Raw genomic sequence first — 24,392 nt, 5'->3', positions numbered from 1 at the left:
TCAGGATTTCTTGTTTCTTGACACAATATCGAAATCAAATCAATTAATAACCATACAGTGGCCTCTAGGTGTTCACATAAAAGACAGAGTCACACATTTCCCACCTTAAACCAAAAGCTAGAAATGATTAAGCTTAGTGGGGAAGGGATGTGAAAAGCTGAGATAGGCTGAAAGCTAGACCTCTTGCACCAAAAAATTAGTCAAGTTTCAATGCAAAGGAAAAGTTATTGAAGGAACTTAGAAATGCTACTCCAGTGAATATATGAATGATAAGAAAGTGACAAGCTACCAATGACTTTCTCCATAGAACTGGAAAAAACCACTTTAAACTTATATGGAATCACAAGAGAGCCCACATAGCCAAGACAATCCTACGCAAAAAGAACAAAGCCAGAGACATCACACTGCCAGACTTCAAACTATACTACAAGGCTACAGTAATCAAAACAGCATGATACTGGTACCAAAACAGAGATATAGACCAATGGAGCAGAACAGAGGCCTCAGAAGCAACACCACATTTCTACAACCACCTGATCTTTGACAAACTTCACAAAAATAAGCAATGGAGAAAGGACTCCATGTTTAATAAATGGTGTTGGGAAAACTGGCTAGCCATTTGCAGAAAGCAGAAACTGGACTCCTTCCTCTCACCTTACACTAAAATTAACTCCAGATGGATTAAAGATTTAAACATAAAACCTAATACCATAAAAACACTAGAAGAAAACATAGGCAAAACCATCCAGGACATAGGCATGCAAAGACTTCATGACTAAAACACCAAAAGCAATGGCAACAAAAGCCAAGATAGACAAATGAGATCAAATTAAAATTCAGAGCTTCTGTACAGCAAAAGAAACCATCATTAGAGTGAATCGGCAACAAACAGAATGGGAAAAAATTTTTGCAATGTACCCATCTGACAAAGGGCTAATAGCCAGAATCTACAAAGAACTAAAACAGATATACAAGAAAAAAACAAACAACCCCATTCAAAAATGGGTGAAGGACATGAACAGACACTTTCCAAAAGAAGACATATGAGGCCAACAAACATGAAAAAATGCTCATCATCACTGGTCATTAGAGAAATGTAAATCAAAATCACATTGAGATACCACCTCATGCCAGTTAGAATGGCGATCACTAAAAAATCCGGAGACAACAGATACTGGAGAGGATGTGGAGAAATAGAAACACTTTTATACTGTTGGTGGGAGTGTAATTTAGTTCAACCATTGTGGAAGACAGTGTGGCAATTTCTCAAGGATCTAGAAATAGAAATTCCATTTGACCCAGCAATCCCATTACTGGGTATATACCCAAAGAACTATAAATTGTTCTACTATAAAGACACATGCACACGTATGTTCATTGCAGCCCTGTTTACAATAGCAAAGACCTGGAACCAACCCAAATGCCCATTGATGATAGACTGGACAGGGAAAATGTGGCACATATACACCATGGAATACTATGCAGCCATAAAAAACGATGAGTTCGTGTCCTTTGTAGGGACTTGGATGAATCTGGAAACCATAATTCTCAGCAAACTGACACAAGAACAGAAAACCAAACTGCATGTTCTCACTCACAGGTGAGTGTTGAAAAATGAGAACACATGGACTCGGAGAGGAGCATCACACACTGGGGACAGTTGTGGGGGGCTAGGGGAGGGACAGTCGGGGAGTGGGATAACATGGGGAGAAATGCCGGATATAGTATGCACCTATGCAACAACCCTGCATGACCTGCACATGTACTCCAGAACCTAAAGTAAAATAAAAAAAATAAAAAAGAAAATGAAACAGCCTTACTGCTCATATAAAGAAAGTTTTATTGGTCTGGATAGAAGATGAAGCCAGCCACGACATTCCCTTAAGACAAAGTCTGATTCAGAGTAAGGCCCTTTCAAATTTATAATGGCTGACAGGAAACAAGTTTGAAGCTAGCAGATGTTTGTTAATGACGTTTAAGGAAATGACCTGTCCCCATTACACAAAAGTGGAAGGTGAAGCAGCCAATGCTGACGGAGAAGCTGCAGAAAGTTATCCAGAGGATCTAGCTAAGATCATTGATGAAGGTGGCTACAATAAACAACAGATTTTCAATGTAGACAAAGCAGACTTTTCTAGGAAGAATATACATCTAGGACTTTCATTGCTAGAGTGGAGAAGTCAATGCTTGGCTCCAAAGCTTCAAAGGGCAGGACTCTCTTGTTAGGGGCTGTTGCAACTGGTGACTTTAAGTTGAAGTCACTGCTCACTCACCATTCCAAAAATCCCTAGAGCTTTTAAGAATTATGTTAAATCTATTCTGCCTGTGTTCTATAAATGGAACAACAAAGCCTGATGACAATACATCTGTTTCTAGCATGGTTTACTGAGTATTTTAAGCTCGCTGTTGATGCCTACTGTTAGAAACAAAGATTCCTTTGAAAATATTACTGCTCATTGACAATGCATCTGGTCACCCAAGAACTCTTATGGAGATGTACAAGGAGGTTTCATGCCTGCTAATACAACATCCCTTCTGCAGCCCATGGATCAAGGATAATATTTACTTCTGAGCCTTATTATTTAAGATATATATTTCATAAGGCAATAGTTGCCATAAACAATGATTCCTCTGATGGACCTGGGCAAAACAAATTGAAAACTTTCTGGGAAGGATTCACCATTCTAGATGCCATTAAGAACATTTATGATTCATGAGAGGAGATCAAAATATTAATATTAACAAGTTTGGAAGAAGTTGATTCCAACCCTCATAGATGACTTGGAGGGGTTCAAGACTTCATTATAGGAAATCATTACAGATGTGGTGGAAGTAGCAAGAGAAGTAGAATTAGAAGTGGAGGCCAGGTGTGCTGTCTCAGGCCTGTAATCCTAGCACTTTGGGAGGCCAAGGCAGAAGGATCGCTTGAACCTAAGACTTTGAGTCCAGACTGGGCAACACAGTGAGACTCTGTCTTGACAAAAAAATAATTAGTCAGGCACGGTGGTGTGTGTCTGTAGTCCCAGCTGCTTGGGAGGCGGAGGTGCAAGCATCACTTGAGCCCAGGAGTTCAAGGCTGCAGTGAGCTATGATCACAGTACTGTATTCAAGCCTTGGTGACAGAGTGAGACCCTGTATCTGAGAACAAAAGAAGAGTGTAGGCTGAAGATGTGACTGAATTGCTGCAATCTCATGATAAAACTTGAATGGATGAGGAGTTATGTCTTATGGATGAGAAAAGAAACTGGTTTCTTGAGATAGAAACTATACTATGAGAATGCAAAGGCATAAGAATGATACCACGGACTTTGGGGATTTGGGGAAAGGGTGGGAGGAGTGTGAGGAATAAAATACTACACATTGGGCACGATGTACACTGCTCAGGTGATGCGTGCACCAAATTTTCAGAAATCACCTATCCATGTAACCAAACACCAGCTGACCCCCAAAACCTATTGAAATAATAATAATAATAAAAAACAAAATATCCTTCTTCATCTCAAAAAAAGAAACTACTCTTGGTGAAGATGCTGTGAACATTGTTGAAATGACAACAGAGATTGACTTCAATTTTGAAAGAAATTCTACTAAGCTTAAAATGCTATCAAACAGCATCACACATGCTAAAGAAAAACATTTTGCAAGAGGACGAATCAATCTATGTGACAAACCTCACTGTTGTCTTATTTTTGGAAATTGCCACAGCCACCCCAGCCTTCAGCAATTACCATCCTGATCAATCAGCAGCCATCAGTATTTAGGCAAGAACCTCCACCAGCAAAAAGAATATGATTCACTGAAGGCTCAGAGGATTGTTACATCTTTTAGCAATAAAGTATTTTTAAATTAAGGCATATACGCTTGTTTTCTAGACATAATGCTATTGCACATTTAATAGACTTCAGTGTAGTATAAACATAACTTTTATATGCACTGAGAAACCAAAAAATCTATGTGACTCCTTTTATAGTTACATTTGCTTTATTGCAGTGGCCAGGACTGAACTTGCAATATCTCTAAGGTGTGCCTGTAGTATCTACAAAGGGGTGAGAAGGGTACTCACCATATAGTAAGTGATCAATAAGTTTCAGCTAGTAGTACTAGTGTCAGCAATAGTCATGGTAATGGTAATACTCTTGATGTAAATCCCAGGGTCGTGGTTTGGTCTCCTTAAGCTCACATATTATATGATTTCACATTATAGGCGTCCAGATACACAAATAGAACTGAAGTTCCTAAAGGGAGAGACAGAGGGGCCGGGCTTGGAAAGCACTTACCGCACGTTACCTATGCACTGCAGAGAGCCTTGCCCTCCAATTTCAAGAATGGACTGTACCTTACTAGCAGATATGAAAGTTCTCAGATGCTGTTGATTTGCAGTTCAGCAGCTCCTCCTCTGCCTATGTACCTGAAAACGCTTCCCTCCTAAATCTTCAAAGAAGGCAAAATCATAAGCTTCTGCTACGAAACATCCCTTCCTTCAGGCAGAGATCAATGTAGGGACAGACATTGGACCTGACCCAGTTTATCTTTTATCTGGACTGTCAGATAGATGAGGGGTGATGAAGGCAGCCAGGGACACTGGCATTAAGGCAGTATCTGAGTGTGATATCTGAGAGTGATTTTTACTTAATCAGGTACAATAAGACCACTAAGAAGGAATAGTGATTAACATTCTGTGTGAGGCTAATGCTTCCAGAAACCTCCTAAGAAAATTAACATGGTATCTGCCATCTAGGCTCCTAGTCTCACAGGCAGTAAGGAAGTCCACTACCTGTCAAACTGGGAAACTTTGGAAATTTTAGAGACCTCACAAAAAAGGAAAATTCATCTACATTTTTAAGAACTGCATGTAAAATCTATTGGAAAAAGTGTTTTTCTCTTGGTTTTCTACATTTGTGATAGAAAAACAAATAATATAACTTTTCAAGATTGTAATTAAGATTCATTTTGAGTTGGTTCTGCACATATACACCATGGAATATTATGCAGCCATCAAAAACGATGAGTTTGGGTCCTTTGTAGGGACATGGATGAACCTGGAAACCATCATTCTCAGCAAACTGACAGAAGAGCAGAAGATCAAACACCGCATGTTCTCACTCATAGGCAGGTGTTGAACAATGAGAACACATGGACATGGGGGGGGAGCACTACACATTGGGGTCAGTTGGGGGGAAATAGGGGAGGGACGGTGGTGGGTGGGGAGCTGGGGAGGGATAGCAAGGGGAGAAATGCCAGATGTAGGTGATGGGGAGGAAGGCAGCAAATCACACTGCCACGTGTGTACCTATGCAACAATCTTGCATGTTCTTCACATGTACCCCCAAACCTAAAATGCAATAAAATAAATAAATGGGGAAAAAAAAGATTCATTTTGAAAATTTCCAAATAGAAGTTCATTCTTTGGCATTGGTAGTTATTTAATGTGGTTAGGCTCTGGATTTCCTGAGCAAACTTAGGAAGGCCTAACTGGCTAATTAAAACCCTTGTGTGTGTGTGTGTGTGTGTGTGTGTGTATATATATATATGTAAATGTAAATAATGAAGCTATACATAATAATGGTGTTTAGGAATCAAGAATAATTATTGGAGATTATATATGATCACAAGGTAGAAAATGCCATTAAAATGATCCAAAGTAATCCAACATATGGAAATAGGCAAAAGAGATTAATTATTGGGTATTCTTTCTGTGTGATGCAAGGCTTGTCTATTGTCTGAGATGCTACAACCCTGTTGTGAGGTAATTAGCAAGTTTGTCTTATAGTCAAGTAAATAACTTTTTTTTCTGGTGAACACATACCCCAAAATCACATTTCATGACTGATATGCTTTGGGTCTGTGTCCCCATCCAAATCTCATGCCAAATTGTAATCCCCAATGTTGGAGGCAGGGCCTGGTGGGAAGTGATTGGGTCATGGGGATGGTCCTTCAGGAATGGTTTCACACCATCCCTTGGTGCTGTTCTTGTGATAGTGGGTGAGTTCTCATGAGATCTGGTTGTTTAAAAGTGTGTAGCACTGCCGCCTTCCACTCTTGCTCCTTCTCCAGCCATGTAAGACGTGCATGCTTCCACTTTTCCTTCCAACATATTGAAAGTTTCCTGAGGCCACTCAAGAAGCCATCATGTTTCCTGCACAGCCTGTGGAACTGTGAGCCAATTACACCTCTTTTCTTTATAAATTATCCAGTTGCAGGAATTTCTTTATAGGAGCACAAGAACAGACTAATATAATGAGCATTTTGGGAACAGTCATTAAATGGGCACAGGGGAAATCTTATTCCCCATAAATTACCCAAGATTCTCAAATGTTCTTTGAACTAGTTGTAATATCTTACTGGTTTCCTCATTAATCAATGAGTTAGGTAAAATCTTTGACATGTACATATTTCAAATTTGCATGAAAGTCATGACTTTGCTTTTTTAAAAAATTATACTTTAACAGAAAAGAGAGAGAGAAATACCACAAGCAAAGCCTCAGCAGTGGGAATATGAGACACAGAGAAGATTGAACGACTTGAGGAGGGACCTACTGTGGTCTGAATGTTTGTGTATCCTCCTCCAAATTCATATGTTGAAACCTAGTTCCCAAGTGATAGTATGAAGAGGTAGGACCTTTGGGAGGTACTTAGGTCATCAGGGTGGAGCCCTCGTGAATGGAGTTAGTGCCCTTATAACAGGCTGGAGAGAGATTCCTCACCCCTTCCACCATGTGAGGACACAGCAAGGAGGCACCATCTGTGAATCAGGAGACAGGCCCTCACCAGACAACAAACCTGTCACTACCTTGATATTGGACTTCTCAACCTTCAGAACTATGAGAAACAAATTTCTGTTGCTTATAATTTTCTCATTCTACAGCATTTTATTATAGCAGTACAAACAGACCAAGACAGGATCATTAAAAGCACTTACTAAGTACCTGTGATGTTCCAGAAACTGCCTTTATACCACTGTCTCCTTCAGCTATGTAAAATTGGTATTAATAGTAACTGTGACTGGAATTTTATGTAAGCAGAACTCCACTGAAACATAGTGTTAAGTCGCCTCTCAAGAAGAATAGAGGAAGGTTTGGCCTAGAAGGAAAGATTGAGACACTGTAACAAAAGATGATTTCCAGGCTAAGCAATAAGGATGCTAAACTGTATGCAGTGAGAACTTCCCAAGTACCATGGCATGAACTGTCTGCATGGGTTTCACCTACTGATTGCAACTGGGACTGGAAAGGAAGAGATCTGGGGAAGACACTCTCAAAATGCATATACTGTCTTTTTCTTATCACCAATTTCCTATCACAATTTAAAATTGTATCCACTAAAAGAAGTGTTCAAGATCTAATCCCAAGTACTTGAGAATGTGACCTTATTTGGAAATAGTTTTTGTGATGTAATCAAGTTAAGATGAGGTTTTGGGGCAGACTCTTCTAATCAAATGACATTATCCTTAGAAAATGAGTGAAATTTGGGTAAGCACACGGGAGAAAACCATATAACTGTGGAGGCAGAGATTGGAGGGATGCATCTGCAAGTCAAAGAGCAGCAAGGATTGACAGAAACTACTAGAAGCCAGAAAGAGACAAGGAAGTATCCTCCCCTAGAGTCTTCAGAGAGAGCATGGCCCTGCTGACACCTTGACTTTGGACTTCTGACCTCAAGAACTGTGAGACAAGATTTTTTTTTCTTGTTTTAAGCTACTTAGTTTGTGGTAATTTGTTACAGCAGTCCCAGAAACTATTTAATATAGATTTGGTACTGGGAGGAACCAGTGACTGCTGCTTTATACAGCAAAAGAGTCTTTGCAGACATGATTAAATTAAAGCGTTTACAATGAGGTGATTATCCTGGATTATCTGGGTGGGTTTAAATGTAAACACAAAGATCTTTCTAAGAGGGAAAGAAGAAAGTCAAAGAAGGAAGGCAATGTGAAGATGGCAGCAGAGATTGGTGTGATGTGGCCACAAGCTAAAGAATGCTGGTAGCATTGAGATGCTGGAAGAGGCCAGGAACAGATTCTCCCACGGAGCCTTCAGAAGGTACCCTTCTAATTAGGTTGATTTTGGACTTCTGGTTTCCAGAACTACAAGAGGAAAATTTTGTGTTGTTTTAAGCCACTACATTTTTGGTAATTTGTCATGGTAGCAATAGGAAGTTGATACTCCAAGGTTACATAGTTAATCTGTATAAGAGCTAGGACAGTACTATGTCTTTCATCTCCTTTTATGTTTCTGCAATATCTTAATAAGTTAAGCTTTGCATTTATCTAGCATCATGGCAGCAGCAAAAAAAGCCCTGAGTTTTGTGTGCACACACACACACATACACATACATGTATACATACACATACACATAAAATCAAAAACATAATATTCCTTTTTTATTTTTTGTTTTTGCTTAATTGTACTTTAGGATCTGGGGTACATGTGCAGATCAGGCAGGATTGTTGCATAGGTACATACATGACAAGGTGGTTTGCTGCCTCCATCCCCCATCACCTATATCTGGCATTTCTCCCCATGTTATCCTTCCCCAACCTCCCCACCCCTGCTGTCCCTCCCCTAGCCCCCAACAGACCCCAGTGTGTGATGTTCCCCTCCTTGTTTCCATGTGTTCTCATTGTTCAACACCTGCCTATAAGTGAGAACATGTGGTGTTTGATTTTCTGTTCTTGTGTCAGTTTGCTGAGAATGATGGTTTCCAGATTCATCCATGTCCCTACAAAGGACACAAACTCATCATTTTTATGGGCTTCATATTATTCCATGGTGTATAGCCACATTTTCCTTGTCCAGTCTATCATCGATGGGCATCTGGGTTGCTTCCAGGTCTTTGCTATTGTAAACAGTGCTGCAATGAGCATACGTGTGCATGTGTCTTTATAATAGAACGATTTATAATCCTTTGGGTATATACCCAGTTATGGGATTGCTGAGTCAAATGCAATTTCTGTTTCTAGGTCCTTGAGGAATCACCACACTGTCTTCCACAATGGTTGAACTAATTTACACTCCCACCAACAGTGTAAAAGTGTTCCTAGTTCTCCACAATCTCTCCAGCATCTGTTGTCTCCAGATTTTTTGATGATAACCATTCTAACTGGTGTGAGATGGTATCTCAATGTGGTTTTGATTTGCATTTCTCTAATGACCACTGATGATGAGCATTTTTCATATTTGTTGGCCTCACATGTGTCTTCTTTTGAAGAGTGTCTGTTCATAACCTTCACCCACTTTTGAATGGGTTTGTTTGTTGTTGTTTTGTAAATCTGTTTTAGTTCTTTGTAGATTCTGGGTATTAGCCCTTTGTCAGATGGGTAGATTGCAAAAAGTTTTTCTCATTCTGTTGGTTGCTGGTTCACTCTAAAGATTGTTTCTTTTGCTTACAGAAGCTCTGGAGTTTAATTAGATCCCATTTGTCTATTTTGGCTTTTGTTGCCAATGCTTTTGGTGTTTTAGTGATGAAGTCCTTGCCTATGCCTATGTCCTGAATGGTTTTGCCTAGGTTTTCTTCTAGGATTTTTACGGTGTTACTTCTTATGTTTAAATCTTTAATCCATCTGGAGTTAATTTTAGTGTAAGGTGTCGGGAAGGGGTCCAGTTTCTGCCTTCTGCACGTGGCTAGCCAGTTTTCCCAAAACAATTTATTAAACAGGGAATCCTTTCTCCATTGCTTGTTTTTGTCAGGTTTGTCAAAGATCAATATAGTTTTGGAAGTTCTAGCCAGAGTAATCAGGCAAGAAAAAGAAATAAAGTGTATTCAGTTAGGAAAAGAGGAAGTCAAATTGTCTCTATTTGCAGACAACATGATTGTGTATTTAGAAGACCCCATCATCTCAGCCTAAAATATCCTTAAACTGATGAGCAACTTCAGCAAAGTCTCAGGATACAAAATCAATGTGCAGAAATCACAAGCCTTCGTATAAACCAATAACAGACTTAAAGAGAGCCAAATCAAGAACCGACTCCCATTCACAATTGCTACAAAGAGAATAAAATACCTAGGAGTACAACTAACAAAGGATGTAAAAGACCTCTTCAAGGAGAACTACAAACCACTGCTCAAGGAAATAAGAGAGGACACAAACAGATGGAGAAACATTCCATGCTCATGGTTAGGAAAAATCAATATCATGAAAATTGCCATACTGCCCGAAGAAATTTATAGATTCAATGCTATCCCCATCAAGCTATCAGTGACCTTCTTCACAGAACTGGAAAAAAACACCTTAAGCTTCATATGGAACCAAAAGAGAGCCCACATAGCCAAGACAATCCTAAGCAAAAAGAACAAAGCTGGAGGCATCATGGCACCTGACTTCAAATTATACTACAAGGCTACAGTAATCAAAACATCATGATATGGGTACCAAAACAGAGATATAGACCAGAGCCTTGGAGGCAATGCCTTTTTTATTGTTAAACATAGTATTTTTTTAATATATATATTTCAAGTAAATCATTTAATGTGAGTGAGGCTCAGTTGGATGTTACCATAAGTAATAACAGAAGAAAAAGGGAAAGTAAGAATGTTTCCACCCTACCATAAAAGGGTGTGATACAAGATAAACTAGCCTGTTGGTTTAATAATAGCTCATTAAAAAGGCCAGAGAATCTGGGAGAAGATGTACTTGGAAGCACTGTCCTCTGAGGGCCAATTCCCAAGAGGACAGCAAAATACTGAAAAAATTAACTGACTCAAAAGTTATATCAAGAGATCAAGAATGTTAGTCACAGCTTAGGAGACAATTCCAGAATAAATGACACTAACTAGCTAGATTAGTAATTCTGATGTTTCCTTGGAGTTGTCATAGCACTCTGTGTGATTGGAAGGACTACAACTGATGCCTCTTAGAACAGAATGGTTTTAAATAATAGATTCTCTAGGGCACCAACTGTATTTTCAAGCATTATTCTGGTATTTGTACCTAGCAATACAGAAGAAAAAGCAGCAAGGAGAAAGTTTCAAGTATATAGGACCTAAAATGATTTGGCACCCCTAGAACATGCGGTGTTTGGTTTTCTGTTCTTATGTCAGTTTGCTGAGAATAATGGCTTCCAGCTTCATCCATCTCCCTGCAAAGGACATGAACTCATCCTTTTTTATGGCTGCATAGCATCCCATTGTGTATATATGCCACATTTGCTTTATCTAGTCTATCATTGATGGGCATTTGGGTTGGTTCCAAGTCTTTGCTTTTGTGAACAGTGCCACAATAAACATATGTGTGCATGTGTCTTTATAATAGAATGATTTACAATCCTTTGGGTATATATCCAGCAATGGGATTGCTGGGTCAAATGGCATTTCTGTTTCTAGATCCTTGAGGAATCACCACACTGTCTCCCACAATGGCTGAACTAATTTACACTCCCACCAACAGTGTAAAAGCATTCCTATTTCTCCACATCCTCTCCAGCATCTGTTGTCTCCTGATTTTTTAATGATTGCCATTCTAACCGGCCTGAGATGGTATCTCAATGTGGTTTTGATTTGCATTTCTCTAATGATCAGTGATGATGAGCTTTTTTTCATGTTTGTTGGCTGCATAAATGTCTTCTTTTGAGAAGTGTCAGTTCATATCCTTCACCCACTTTTTGATGGTTTTTTTTTTCTTGTAAATTTGTTTAAGTTCTCTGCGTTTTCTGGATATTAGCTCTTTGTCAGGCAGGTAAATTGCAAAATATTTTCTCATCCTGTTGGATGCTGATTCACTCTAATGATAGTTTCTTTTGCTGTGCAGAAGCTTTTAAGTTTAGTTAGATCCCATTTGTCTTTTTTGGCTTTTGTTGCCATTGCTTTGGTGTTTTAGTTATGAAGTTTTTGCCCATGCCTATTTCTGTTTCTTTAAAGACAAACGGTATTTTTTTTTGTGGCTCCGCCCAGTCTGAGTTTCCTGACTCAGAGGTTTTGGTGGGGGTGCAGATACATTTGCCTCACAATAAAAGCAAAAGCAACGGCTCAAGCAGGCTCCTTGGAGAAAATCAGAGAACTCAACTTACTCAAGAGAAGGTGAGCCTGGCTGAGAAGAGGGTCTGGTGCTATTGGGCTGCATAGGGCAGTGAGGACAGGGTGTCTAGTGGAGTGGATTCTGCCCTGAGGAGGAACAGGGCACTGTGCCAGCAGCACTGCATGGAAAGTGCCGTGAGAGGGATGGGTGGGAAGGGGAGTGAGGAGATTGGTTTGCAGTGTCCATGCATCTCATGTGTAACAGGACATGCATGGCTGTATAGTACACCTCCACTCACTGGCTATTGTCACAGACACAGAGTGTTGCCTGATAATCTTCATAGGAAATTAAGGGCTCTGAAGGCAGATTTTTAGAGGTGACAGGCAATTTAGAGACCACCTGTCCATTCCTATAAAAAAGGAATATTATGTTTTTGATTTTGTGTGTATGTGTATGCATGTGTGCACACAAAACTCAGGGCTTTTTTTCCACTGCCATGATGCTAGATAAATGCCAAAGTTAACGTATGAAGATATCGCAGAAATAATAACAGGAGATGAAAGGCATAGTACTGTCCTAGCTCTTACACAGATTAACTACGTAACCTTGGAGTATCAACTTTCTATTGCTACCATGACAAATGACAAAAAATGTAGTGGCCTAAAACAACATAAAATTTTCCTTTTGCAGTTCTGGAAGTCAGAAGTCTAAAATGAGTGTTACAGGAATAAAATCAAGCTAATTAGCAGGGTACGTTCTGGAGGCTCCACAGGAGAAGTCCCTCTTCTTACTGAAAAGGAATCAGAATCTCAATTCCAGAGATTTTGTTGATTCTCCAAGGGGCACCCAGCTCACTCACGGCAAAGGATCACTAGAATTCAGTCTGCTGACTTTTTCCAGCATGAAACAGAGTCAAGCTGTGTCCCTAACAGTGTAACATGTGGAGTTGCTGTGCCTTTCGATACAAAAAGAGTTGCTAGAAAAGACCTTTATAGAAATCTCCCTATGAAAGCCTAAGGACAACCCTGCAAGATTGGTTTTACTTTCCCTTTTTATAGCGGAGGGAACTAAATCTCAAGGAGCTTACGAAATTTTCTAGAACTGGTGGGTCTAGCCACAGTTTAGAACTGTCCACCTCTGTTGTAAATGCTTTTTTCACTTCTCAGCCTTTCTCTTAGCTGGAGGTCCTCTAGATCTTCCAAGAACCACTGGAGAAATTTTTATTATTTTTTTAAACTGTACTTTAGGTTCTGGGATACATGTGCAGATCATGCAGGATTGTTGCATAGGTACATACGTGGCAAGGTGGTTTGCTGCCTCTATCAGAAAGTTTTAAAGTGATTTTTCTGACCATCTCCCACGTTTAGCTTCTCAAGATGGGAGAGAGGGAAAAGTCCACGAGAAGTGTGAAGCCCTCCTCATGGTTCCCTTATCACAGGCTGGCTCCCAGCTCACCTTTCTGCAGGAAGTGTGGATCATCTCTGTAGAGTATTTTGAAGAGTAAACAAGATATACAAAACATGCTTATCAGGGTGTTCTGTTATGCCGTGTATACTTGATAATGCTTACGCTATACAAGGGTTAATTTTTTTATTTGTGGAAAATTTATACTAATTCAATAGTAAAAATAATATAAAGAACTTACATGTATCTATACTAAAATTCCACAGTTATCAATTTATGCCAGTTTTGTTCAACTATTTGCTCCTGTTTGCAACTCTATCGCAGATTATTTTGAAGCAAATGTCAGACATTTACATCATTTTATCAGTAAATATTTGAATATGTGTCTCTAATAGATAAAGACCATTTAAAAACATATCCACAGTTTCATAAACAGCAACTATAATTTTTAATACTACCAGCTGTATTCAGATTTCCCTGAAGATCTCAAAATGTTTAAAATCGTTTGAGGTAGGATCTAAATAAAATCCACATGTTACAATTATTTGATACCTCCTTACATTTCACTTAATGTGTAGGTTTTCACTTTCCTTGTTTCTTGTGTTAAATGTCTTTGTTTAAAGAAGGGAAGGTCTTTTGTCCAACAGTATTCACTCTGCTGATTGCATCCTAACAATGTCATTTAACATGCGCTTCCAGTGTTTTGTGTGAATTTATATTAATGCGGGGGTTGGATCAGATTAAAATTTGACTTTGTTTTTTTAAGTGGTAATATGTCAAAATCCAGTAGTTTATAATAAATACTATACTAAACTTCCATTAGGAGGCACATAATATATGGGTATCTGTCTTTTTGTCATGTTAGCAGATGTTAATGATTGTCTAGAATGAATTCGTTTCATTAAGAGTTACAAAAAGGTGATATTCTATCACTGTTTCTTTATTTATTAGATGGAGTAGTCCTATACAAAGGAAATTTCTCATTCAGTGATTCTTTCATTTTTGTGAGATATAGTTAAAAGATGAGATATATGGAGAGATGCCAGATGTAGGTGATGGGGAGGAAGGCAGCAAATCACACTGCCACGTGTGTACCTATGCAACAATTTTGCATGTTTTTCACATGTACCCCAAAACCTAAAATGCAATAAAATAAATAAATGGGGGGGAAAAAAAAGAAAAACAAAATAAATGCTTCTTTCTCTTTAGTTGTCAATGTTCGGAATGATGAGTCACACTCCAAAGGGAGCAATTAACTTCTTTCAGGAAGATGGTGTTATTATAAACTACTGGATTTTGACATATTTTAATCCACTGGAACAATCTTTGTTAATGATGCTCAAATTGTTCCATCTTTGTCTGGTTGGAACCCCTTTAAGGTGGTTTCCAATTCCTTCTGATAAAACTAAACAATTTTTAATAGCATCCCTGCTTTCTAATATGAAAAATGTTGTAGGCTAAACTTGTATGTTTACTGGCCCACACCTGGAATCAGTACTTTTTCTTAGAGTCCAAATTTCTTTTGTGGAAAATGCCATTTGAAGATCACAATCTAGGTATTAAGTGCACACATTGCTACTGGGCTCACCATGATTTATACCTTTTAGATGGACTTCAAAACTACACACACGCACCCAAACACATATACACACACAGAGTGAAATTATTAATACTACATTTTCAAGCCTCTTGGGACAATTCTTTTTGGTTCATCCTTGACACAAAATCAATTAGGTTTATTTGTTTCATTTGCTTTTAATTTTTATTGGTGTTTTAAAAGATGATTTTTATTGTATAATTATGTAAACTATTTACATGGTCTCAAGATCAAATTTGCAAAAACGAAGGATATTCACAGAAGTCTCATGCCCATTTTTTGTTCCTGTCCCTTGCACCTTGTTCCTGCCATCTTCATATAAATAACTCTTTTGTTTGTTTAGTTTTCAAATGGTCCTGCCATTGCTTTTCACCTGCACATTAAAATTATTCACATATATAACTAATATTCCTCCTTGTTATATAAATGGTAGCAAATTGTACAGTATTTTCTTCACTTTGCTTTTTTCACTTAACAGTATACCTCAGAGATCTCTTCATACTGGTATATAGATATATTTCTCATTCCTTTTTGCAGTTGGGTGCTACTTTTCTGTATGAATATACCTTAGTTTATTCAACTGGCCCCCCCGATGGGCATCCGATAGGGTTTTGGTCTTCTCCTGTTACTAATAGTAGTGCGTGAATAGCCACATGCATTTTTCCTTCTGTATTTTTGTCATTGCAGCTCTGGGATAAATCCTAAAATTGGGATAGATAATCAAAGAGTAAATGCATGTGTAATTTTTCAAGGTATTGCTACCTTCTCCTCTAGAGGCATTAGATTGTTTTCCCCTTCACACTCGTCATGCAGGAAATTTCCTCTTTCCCCATACCTTTACCACCATATTATGCTGGCACATGTGGACTTTTGCCATACCTATAGTTGAGAAATAGTTATCTCTGAGTAATTTTTACGTTATTCTATGTATTTAATTTATTTTTCTCTACTGTGAATGGACTTGGATATCTTTTTATGTATTCAAGAAACATTTGCATTTCTTTTTTTTCTTTGGCTGTGTGCTCATATCTCACCCAATTTTCTATCAAGTCACTGGTCTTTTGCTTCTCTACTTTTAGATATTCTTCATATAACAGGAAAAGTAGCCTTCTTTGAGATAAATTGGAAAGAATGTTTTCTAGTTTGATATTTATGTTTTAATTTGTCTATGGTGTTGTATGCCTTAAATAAGTTTTTAGAATTTTATGTAATCAAACTTATCAGTCTCTTCCTTATACTATTTTATAGCGTAGTTATAAACATCTTTCCCACTCCCAGATTACAAAGAGTTTACCCATTTTAAATTATTTATATTGGATAGTTTTTACATTTAAATCACTGATCTATTTGGAATTTGTACGACATGAGGAATTGAATGCAACTTTATCGTTAGAATTGCATCCAATTATATGGTGGTATAGTTATCTCAGTGTCCATCATCTTTCCCATTGGTATGAGGTGTTGCTTCACAGAGTGTAAGTTAATGCAATTGAATTGAATATCAATGAATATAAAATGAGCAATGGTCAATTTGTGAATTTTCTTTTTCTGTTTTGTGGCATGTCTCTGTTCACTCACGAATATCACACTGCTTTAATTAGGGAGACTATAATTTTTAATTGTCTAGTAGAGCAGTTTTCCCTTGTTCTTTTCCTTGGTTGTCTAGGCTAACTTGCATTTTCCTTCATCCAAATAAACTTTTTAATCAATTATTTTAGCTACAGAAAAAAAAGATAACAAAATTTAAAAATTCAAATTTATATAAAATAATGTTAAAGAAATATATATATATATATATATATATATATATATAGTTTCTATTCTATAAACTAATTTAAACATGAATCAGTGTTAAATTTGGCCTAATATCTTTCCTGCATCTAGCTAATGTTCTTCTTAGCCTATTAACAGGATGTGTTGTAACAATCAATATTCTCATATTGACCCACCACAGTATTTCTGAAATAAATCACACTTAATCATAGTCTATTATTTATTAGTGTCTAATTATTTAGGATTTTTATATTAATATTCACAAATGAGACACATATGTAGTTTGTTGATGAAATATTTGTCAGCCTTAGGAATCAATATTATACTTGCTTCGTAGAAAAAAATTAACTTTTTCCTTCTTTTTATATGGTCAGGAAGAGTTTTAGGTAGCTTTGAGATGATCAGATCTTAAACCTTTTAATAGAATTCCCCTGTGAAACCATCTATACCTGGTACTACTTTGAGGGGAAACTCTTTAACTGGTTTCTCTATTATTTCTTCCATAATAATTGGACTATTTCATCTTTCTCTCCTTACTGGGCTCTATATGGATAATAGAATATTACAAATTTTCAGGAAGAAAGAGAAATCAGAAAAGAAGGTTGGGAAAGGGTCCCACTTACAAAATTGGCTTTTTTCTTCTCTCTTCCTCTCCTTAAGGTCTTGTACGTGACTCAGCTACAGAGCCTCCTGACGTGAGCATGGCTGAGAGTGAGGACCGCTCTCTGAGGATCGTTCTGGTAGGGAAAACCGGAAGTGGGAAAAGTGGGACAGCGAACACCATCCTCGGAAAGCAAATCTTTAAGTCTAAAATTGCTGCCCAAGCTGTTACCAAGACCTGTCAAAAAGCATCCCGGACCTGGCAGGGGAGAGACCTTCTTGTTGTTGACACTCCAGGGCTCTTTGACACCAAGGAGACCCTGGACACCACTTGCAGGGAAATCAGCCGCTGCGTCCTCGCCTCCTGCCCAGGGCCCCATGCTATTGTCCTGGTTCTGCAGCTGGGTCGCTACACAGAGGAAGAGCAGAAAACCATTGCATTGATTAAGGCTGTCTTTGGGAAGCTAGCCATGAAGCACATGGTCATCTTGTTCACTCGCAAAGAAGAGTTGGAGGGCCAGAGTCTGGATGGCTTCATAGCAGATGCGGATGTGGACCTAAAAAGCATTTTAAAGGAGTGCGGGAACCGCTGCTGTGCCTTTAGCAACAGCAGCCTAACAAGTGAGGCAGAGAAGGAAGCTCAGGTGAAGGAGCTGGTGGAGCTGGTAGAGAAAATGGTGCAGTGCAACAAAGGGGCTTACTTTTCTGACGCCATATACAAGGACACAGAGGAAAGGCTGAAACAACGGGAAGAGGTTTTGAGGAACATCTACACTGACCAATTAAATGAGGAAATTGAACTAGTAGAAAAGGAATATGAGCATAAATCAGAGGAAGAAAAGAAGGAAAAAATAAAATTGCTAAAAATGAAATATGATGAAAAAATTAAAAATATAAGGGAAGAAGCTGAGAAAAATATATTTACAGATGTTTTAAGTAGGATATTGAAGATGCTTTCCAAAATATGGCATACGTTTTGGTAGTAATATAAATTTTATTCTTTCTTCTTAATTTACTATGATTTGTCAATGTGATGAATCGTATCTTCCAAATATAGTTGCAAAAATACCTCCCTCTCCTTAGCTTTATTAAGGTTTCATTGACAAATAAAAATTGAGTATGTTTAGGGTGTATAATATGATGTTTTAATATATGTATATGTACATTGTGAAAGAATTAACTCAAGGTAATTAACACATCGAGCACCTCTTGGTTACTATTTTATTTGGTGTGGTGAGAACATTTGAGGCCTAATCTCTTAGCAAATTTCAAAAATGCGATACAGTATTATTAAGTATAGTCATCATGCTGTATGTTAGATCTCCAGAGCTGATTTATCCTGAATAACTAAAGTTTTGTACCAACAATTCTCCATTTCCCCCAATGCCCAGTCCCTGGCAACCAACATTCTATTCTTTGCTTCTGTGAGTTCTACTTTATAAAATTCCACATGTAAGTGAGATCATGCAATACCTGTCTTTCTGTGCTTAGCTTAGTTTACTTAACATAACGTCCTCTGGGTTCATTGATACTATTGCAAAAGACAAGATTTATTTCTTTTTCAAGGTTGACTAATGTTCCATTATTAATAAAATGTTAATAATGCACCATGTTTTCTTTATCCACTCATCTGTCCATGGACACACTTGGGTTATTTCCTATCTTGGCTATTGTGAATAATGTGTAGTGAGCATGGGAGTGCAGATATTTCTATAATAATGCTCATTGCAGCATTACTCGCAATGGATAAAGATATATTTCAGTGGAATATATATTTATAAGCCATCTAGTTTATGGTATTTTTATAGCAGCCCAAATGGACTAATACCTAAAGGAAATGAAATCTATCTTTATCACACACACACACACACACACACACACACACACACACACATATTCAGTAGAATGTGTGTTTAGTGGAATATAGACTCAGGGGTCTCTGTTGGGCCTCTTTAATGATGGCATGAATTTCATTCATGGGGCCTCTGCCCCCATGACCTAATCACCTCCCTAGGGCCTTTCTCCTTATACCATCACATTGGGGGTGAGGATTTCAATATATGAATTTTGGAGGGACATAATCATTTAGACCATAGCATCCTATTCCTGGCTCCCCAAAATCTATGCCCTTATCATGTGCAAAATACATTACTTTCATCCCAGTAGCCCCAAAAGTCTTGTTCCAGCATCAATTTTAAAATGTAACTTCAAAGTCTCATCTAATTATCATCTAAATCAGTAATGGGTGAGACTTAAAGTACAATTTATTCTGAGGCAAATTGCTTTCCGGTTGTGAATCAGTGAAATCAAGCATATTATGAGCATCGAACATAGTATGGTGGGAGAGGCACAGGACAGACATTCTCATTCTGAAAGGGAAATATAGGAATGAAGAAAGGAGTGACAGTTACCAAGCAAGTCCAACAACCTATGGCTCAAGAATAATCTTTTTTGGCTTGATGCTGTCAAGGTCCACTGATATGGAAGTCCTGCCTTTTGGACTCTTTTTGGTGGTAGTCCAGCCTCCAAAACTTTGCCTGCCCCCACAGCTTTGCTGGGTTCAGCACACACTGCACCAGAACCTGCCAGAGCCGCACCTAGGGGAGCTGAGCAAAATGGCAACAGAGTGTGGGGAGCAGAGTCCAGAATGTGAGGTAACGCTGGGCAGCAGTGGCCCCTCCTTTGAAATTGTTTCGGTCCCCAAGGTCCTAGCCTTCTGTGATGGCGGTCAGCCCCAGGATTTCTGAAATGCCTTTGGGGTCATTCTCCCATTGTCCTCGCTTAGACAGTAGGTCCTTGCTTCTGTTTAGATGGCTCACTGCCTTCATCAATAGTACATGGCTTCCATTGAGATGGCTGATCCATACTAATTTCCTTTGTCAAATGATCAATAGGCCACATCGTTTCTTTTCTGAAAAAGCTTTCTTATTTTTTTCCATTATGGATAGACTAAGAATTTTCCAAATGTTTAAGTTCTACTTCCCTTTGACTAAAAAATCCATTTGTATTTATCTCTTTTCACATTTTACTATAGGCAGTGAACAGAAGCCACACTGTATCTTCAGCATTTTGCTTATAAATTTTCTCAGCCAGATATCCAATTTCATCACTCACAAATTCTACCTTTCACAAAGCACTTGAACAATAACACAACATAGGCAATTTCTTTGCCACTTTATAATAAGGATTTCCGTTCCTCCATTGTCCAACAGCACATTCTTCATTTCTCTCTGAGACCTCATCAGAATGGTCTTTACTACCAATAACCTAAGTTATTGGTGTGTCTACTTAGGTATTTGCTAAGAAAATTGAGGCTTTCTGAACCTCAGTAGAATCATCCTTAATGGTCCATTCAGAGCAATGCAGGCTTTCTCTAGCACAAACCTCTTACTTCCAGCCTTTACTTATTACCCAGGTCCAAAGCTGCTTACACATTTTAGGTGTTTGTTACAGCAGCACCCTCAGTTCTTGGTACCAATTTTTGCTCTTAGTTTGGGCTGCTATTACAAAATACTATAAGCTGCATGGCTTATAAGCAACAGAAATTTATTTCCTATGGTTCTGGAGGCTGAGAAGTCCAAAGCACTGGCAGATTCAGTGTCTAGTGACGGCCCACTTCCTCATAGACATTTATCTTTTCACTCTAACCTCACATGGTGAATGGGACAAGGATTTTCTCTTGAACCTCTTTTATTTTTGTTTTTGTTTTTAAATTTCTTATTGAGCCTCTTTTATAAGTGCACTAATCACATTTATGAGGTCACTACCCCCATGACCTTGTCACCTTTCAAGAGCCCCACCTCCTGTTATCATCACATTGAGCATGAAGATTTCAACGTATCAATTTTGTGGGAACATAAACAATCAGACTGTAACAGATACATATCCAGAAGTGGGATTGGTAGATTATATGGTAGTTCTTATTTTTAATTTTTGGGGGAACTTCCATCCTGTTTTCTATAATGGCTGTACCAATTTACATTCCTGCCAGGGTTATTTTTTTCCCACATTCTTGCCAAAACTTGATATCTTTTGTCTTTTTTATAATAATTCTACTTACAGGTATGAGATAATGTCTCATGTGGTTTTGATTTGCCTTTCATTCATGATTAGTCTTGTTGGACATTTTTTCATATACGTGTCATAAAGATATTTGTGTGTCTTATTTTGAGAAATGTCTGTTCAGGTCCTTTGCCTATTTTTTAAATTGGGTTATGTGTTTAATTGTTGTTGAGTTGTTTAAGTTCCTTCTGTATTTTGAATATTAACCCCTCATCAGATGTATAATTTACAAATATTTTCTTCTATTCCATAGGATGTCTCTTTATTGATTGTATCTTTTGCTATACACAATATGTTTGGTTTGAGGTAACCCTGTTTGCCTATTTTTGTGTTTGTGGCCTGTGCTTCTGGTGTCAAATACAAAAAAAATCACCATCCACATCAAGATTTTTCCTGTGTTTTCTTCTAGTAGTTTACAATTTTAGGCCTAACATATAACTTATTTAATCCACTTTGAGTTAATTTTTTATGCGATTTGAGATAAGGACCCCATTTCATTCTTCTGCAGGTGGATATCCAGTTTTCCCAACACCGTTATTGAAGAAACTATCCTTTCCTCTTGGTTTGTCCAACGGGCCATAAATGTGTAGCCTTATTTCTGGGTTTATTATTCTGTTCATTGGTCCGTATGTCCATTTTTATGCTAATACCGTGATTTTTTATTACTATAACTTTGTTTTAATTATAATAGTATGTTTTGATTGCTAGAGCTTTGATTCGATTATTGTATTTTGAAATCAAGTAGTTCGAGGGCCCCAGCTTTGTTCCTTTTGTTGAAGATTGTCTTGGTTACTTAGGGTCTTTTGTGGTTTCATATAGATTTTAGATTCTTTTTTACTCTTGTGAAAAATGGCATTAGAATTTTGATAGAATTTCATTGACTATATAGATTGCTTCGGGTAGTAAAGACATTTTAACAATATTACTTTAATCCATAAACATTATATATATATAAAATATTATATATATAAATATATATATATTTGTATTTATTTGTGTCATCTTCAATTTCTTTTATCGACATTTTATAGTTTTCAGTGTATAGATCTTTCACTTCCTTGTTTAAATCTATTCCTGAGTCTTTTTGGGGTAGCTATTGTAAATGGGATTCTTTAATTTCTTTTTGTGTAGTGAACTGTTAGAGGTAGAAAGACAACTGATTTCTGTAATTTTTTTTTTCATGTGGAGTCTTTGGTTCTCTTTTTTCTTTTTCTTTCTTTTTTTTTTTTTTTTGAGACAGCCTCGCTCTGTCGCCAGGCTGGAGTGCAGTGTCACGATCTCGGCTCACTGCAACCTCTGCCTCCTGGGTTCAAGTGATTCTCTTGCCTCAGCCTCCCAAGTAGCTGGGACTGCAGACACGCGTCACCACACCCAGTTAATTCTTTTGTATTTTTAGTAGAGATGGGGTTTCACCATGTTGACCAGGATGGTCTTAAACTCCTGACCTTATGACCCGCCCACTTTGGTTTTCTATGTATAACATCATGCCATCTGTAAACAGAGGTTATTTTATGTCTTTCTTTCCAATTTGGATATCTTTTATCTCTATTTCTTGCCTAATTGCCCTGGCTAGAACTTCAAGCACCATGTTAGAAGTGGCAAGAGTTAGCATTCTTGTCTTGTTCCAGATCATACAGGGAATGCTTTCAGCTTTTCAACATTGAGTATGATGTTACCTGTGAGCTTGTCATAGGTGGCCTTTATTATGTTGAGGTGCATTCTTTCTCTTTTTTTTTTTTTCAACTTTTATTTTAGGTTCAGGGATATATGAGAAAGCTTGTTACATAGGCAAACTAGCATTTTGTTGTGCAGATTATTTTATCACCCAGGTGATAAGCCCAGTACCCAACAGTGATTTTTACTGCACCTCTCCCTACTCCCACTGTTCACCTTAAAATTGACCACAGTGTCAGCTGTTTCCTTTTTTGTATTCATAATTTTTTATCACTTAGCTTCCACTTATAAGTGAGAACATGCAGTTTTTGGTTTTCTGTTCCTACATTAGTTTGCTAAGGATAACAGCTTCCAGCTCCATCCATGTTCCCACAAAAGACAAAACCTTATTCGTTTTTTAGTTGCAGAGTATTCCATGGTGTATATGTGTCATATATTTTTTTTAATCAAATCTGTCACTAATGGGCATTTAGGTTAATTCCATGTCTTTGCTATTGTAAATAGAGCTGCATTGTACATTCCTGTGCATGTGTCTTTATGGTAGAATGATTTATATGCCTCTGGGTATATACTAAGTAATGAGATTGCTGGGTTGAATGGTAGTTCTGCTTTTAGCTCTTTGAGAAATTGCCATACCACTTTCCACAATGACTGAACTAATTTACACTCCTACCAACAATAGATAAACATTCCCTTTTCTCTGCAACCTCAGCAGCATTTGTTATTTTTCTGACTTTTCAGTAATAGCCATCCTGACTGGTGTGAGATGGTACCTCATTGTGGTTTTGATTTGCATTTCTCTAATGATCAGTAATGTTGAGCTTTTTTTCACATGCTTGTTGGCCACATGTATGTCTTCTTTTGAAAAGTGTCTGTTCATGTCCTTTGCTCACTTTTTAATGGGGTAGCTTGGGTTTGTTTTCTTGTTCATTTATTTAAGTTCCTTATATGTGCTGGATATTAGACCTTTGTCAGATGTGTAGTTTGCAAAAGTGTTCTTTCATTCTGCAGATTATCTGAGTACTCTGTTGATATTTCATTTGTTGTGCAGAAACTCTTAATTCGATACTGCTTGTCAGTTTTTGCTTTTGTTTTGATTGCTTTTGGTGTCAGTCGTGACATTCTTGCCTATTCCTATGTCCAGAATGATATTGCCTAGATTGTCTTCCAGGGTTTTCATACATTTGGGTTTTCCATTTAAGGCTTTAATCCATCTTGAGTTGATTTTTGTATGTCTTGCAAGGAAGGGGTCCAGTTTCAATCGTCCACATATGGCTAGCCAGTTTTTCCTGTACTACTTATTAAATAGGGAGTCTTTTCTCCATTTCTTGTTTT

At 37.8% G+C, this 24,392-nt stretch overlaps 1 protein-coding gene across 2 annotated transcripts in view; it reads left to right on the top strand.

The window, feature by feature from the left end:
- Positions 1–21,762, top strand: part of LOC116527869 (GTPase IMAP family member 7-like) — a 122,479-nt gene extending 100,717 nt beyond the window's left edge. Inside the window, exons 1-2 of one of the 2 annotated variants that reach the window (XM_032245056.1) lie at positions 11,831–12,009; positions 17,382–21,762. In XM_032245056.1, coding sequence (XP_032100947.1) covers positions 17,423–18,304 — 882 coding nt within the window. In that variant the 5' untranslated portion in view covers positions 11,831–12,009; positions 17,382–17,422 and the 3' untranslated portion in view covers positions 18,305–21,762. Of the gene's footprint in view, positions 1–11,830; positions 12,010–17,381 lie in introns of those variants that run through there. The other variant, XM_032245055.1, reaches the window with a different exon arrangement.
- Positions 21,763–24,392: the final 2,630 nt, after the last annotated feature.

The sequence above is a fragment of the Sapajus apella genome, unplaced genomic scaffold (genome assembly GCF_009761245.1).
Source record: "Sapajus apella isolate SASKATOON/1434 unplaced genomic scaffold, GSC_monkey_1.0 scaffold56, whole genome shotgun sequence".
In the NCBI taxonomy this organism is placed as follows: domain Eukaryota; kingdom Metazoa; phylum Chordata; class Mammalia; order Primates; family Cebidae; genus Sapajus; species Sapajus apella.
This window is presented reverse-complemented; position numbering and strand designations above follow the sequence as displayed.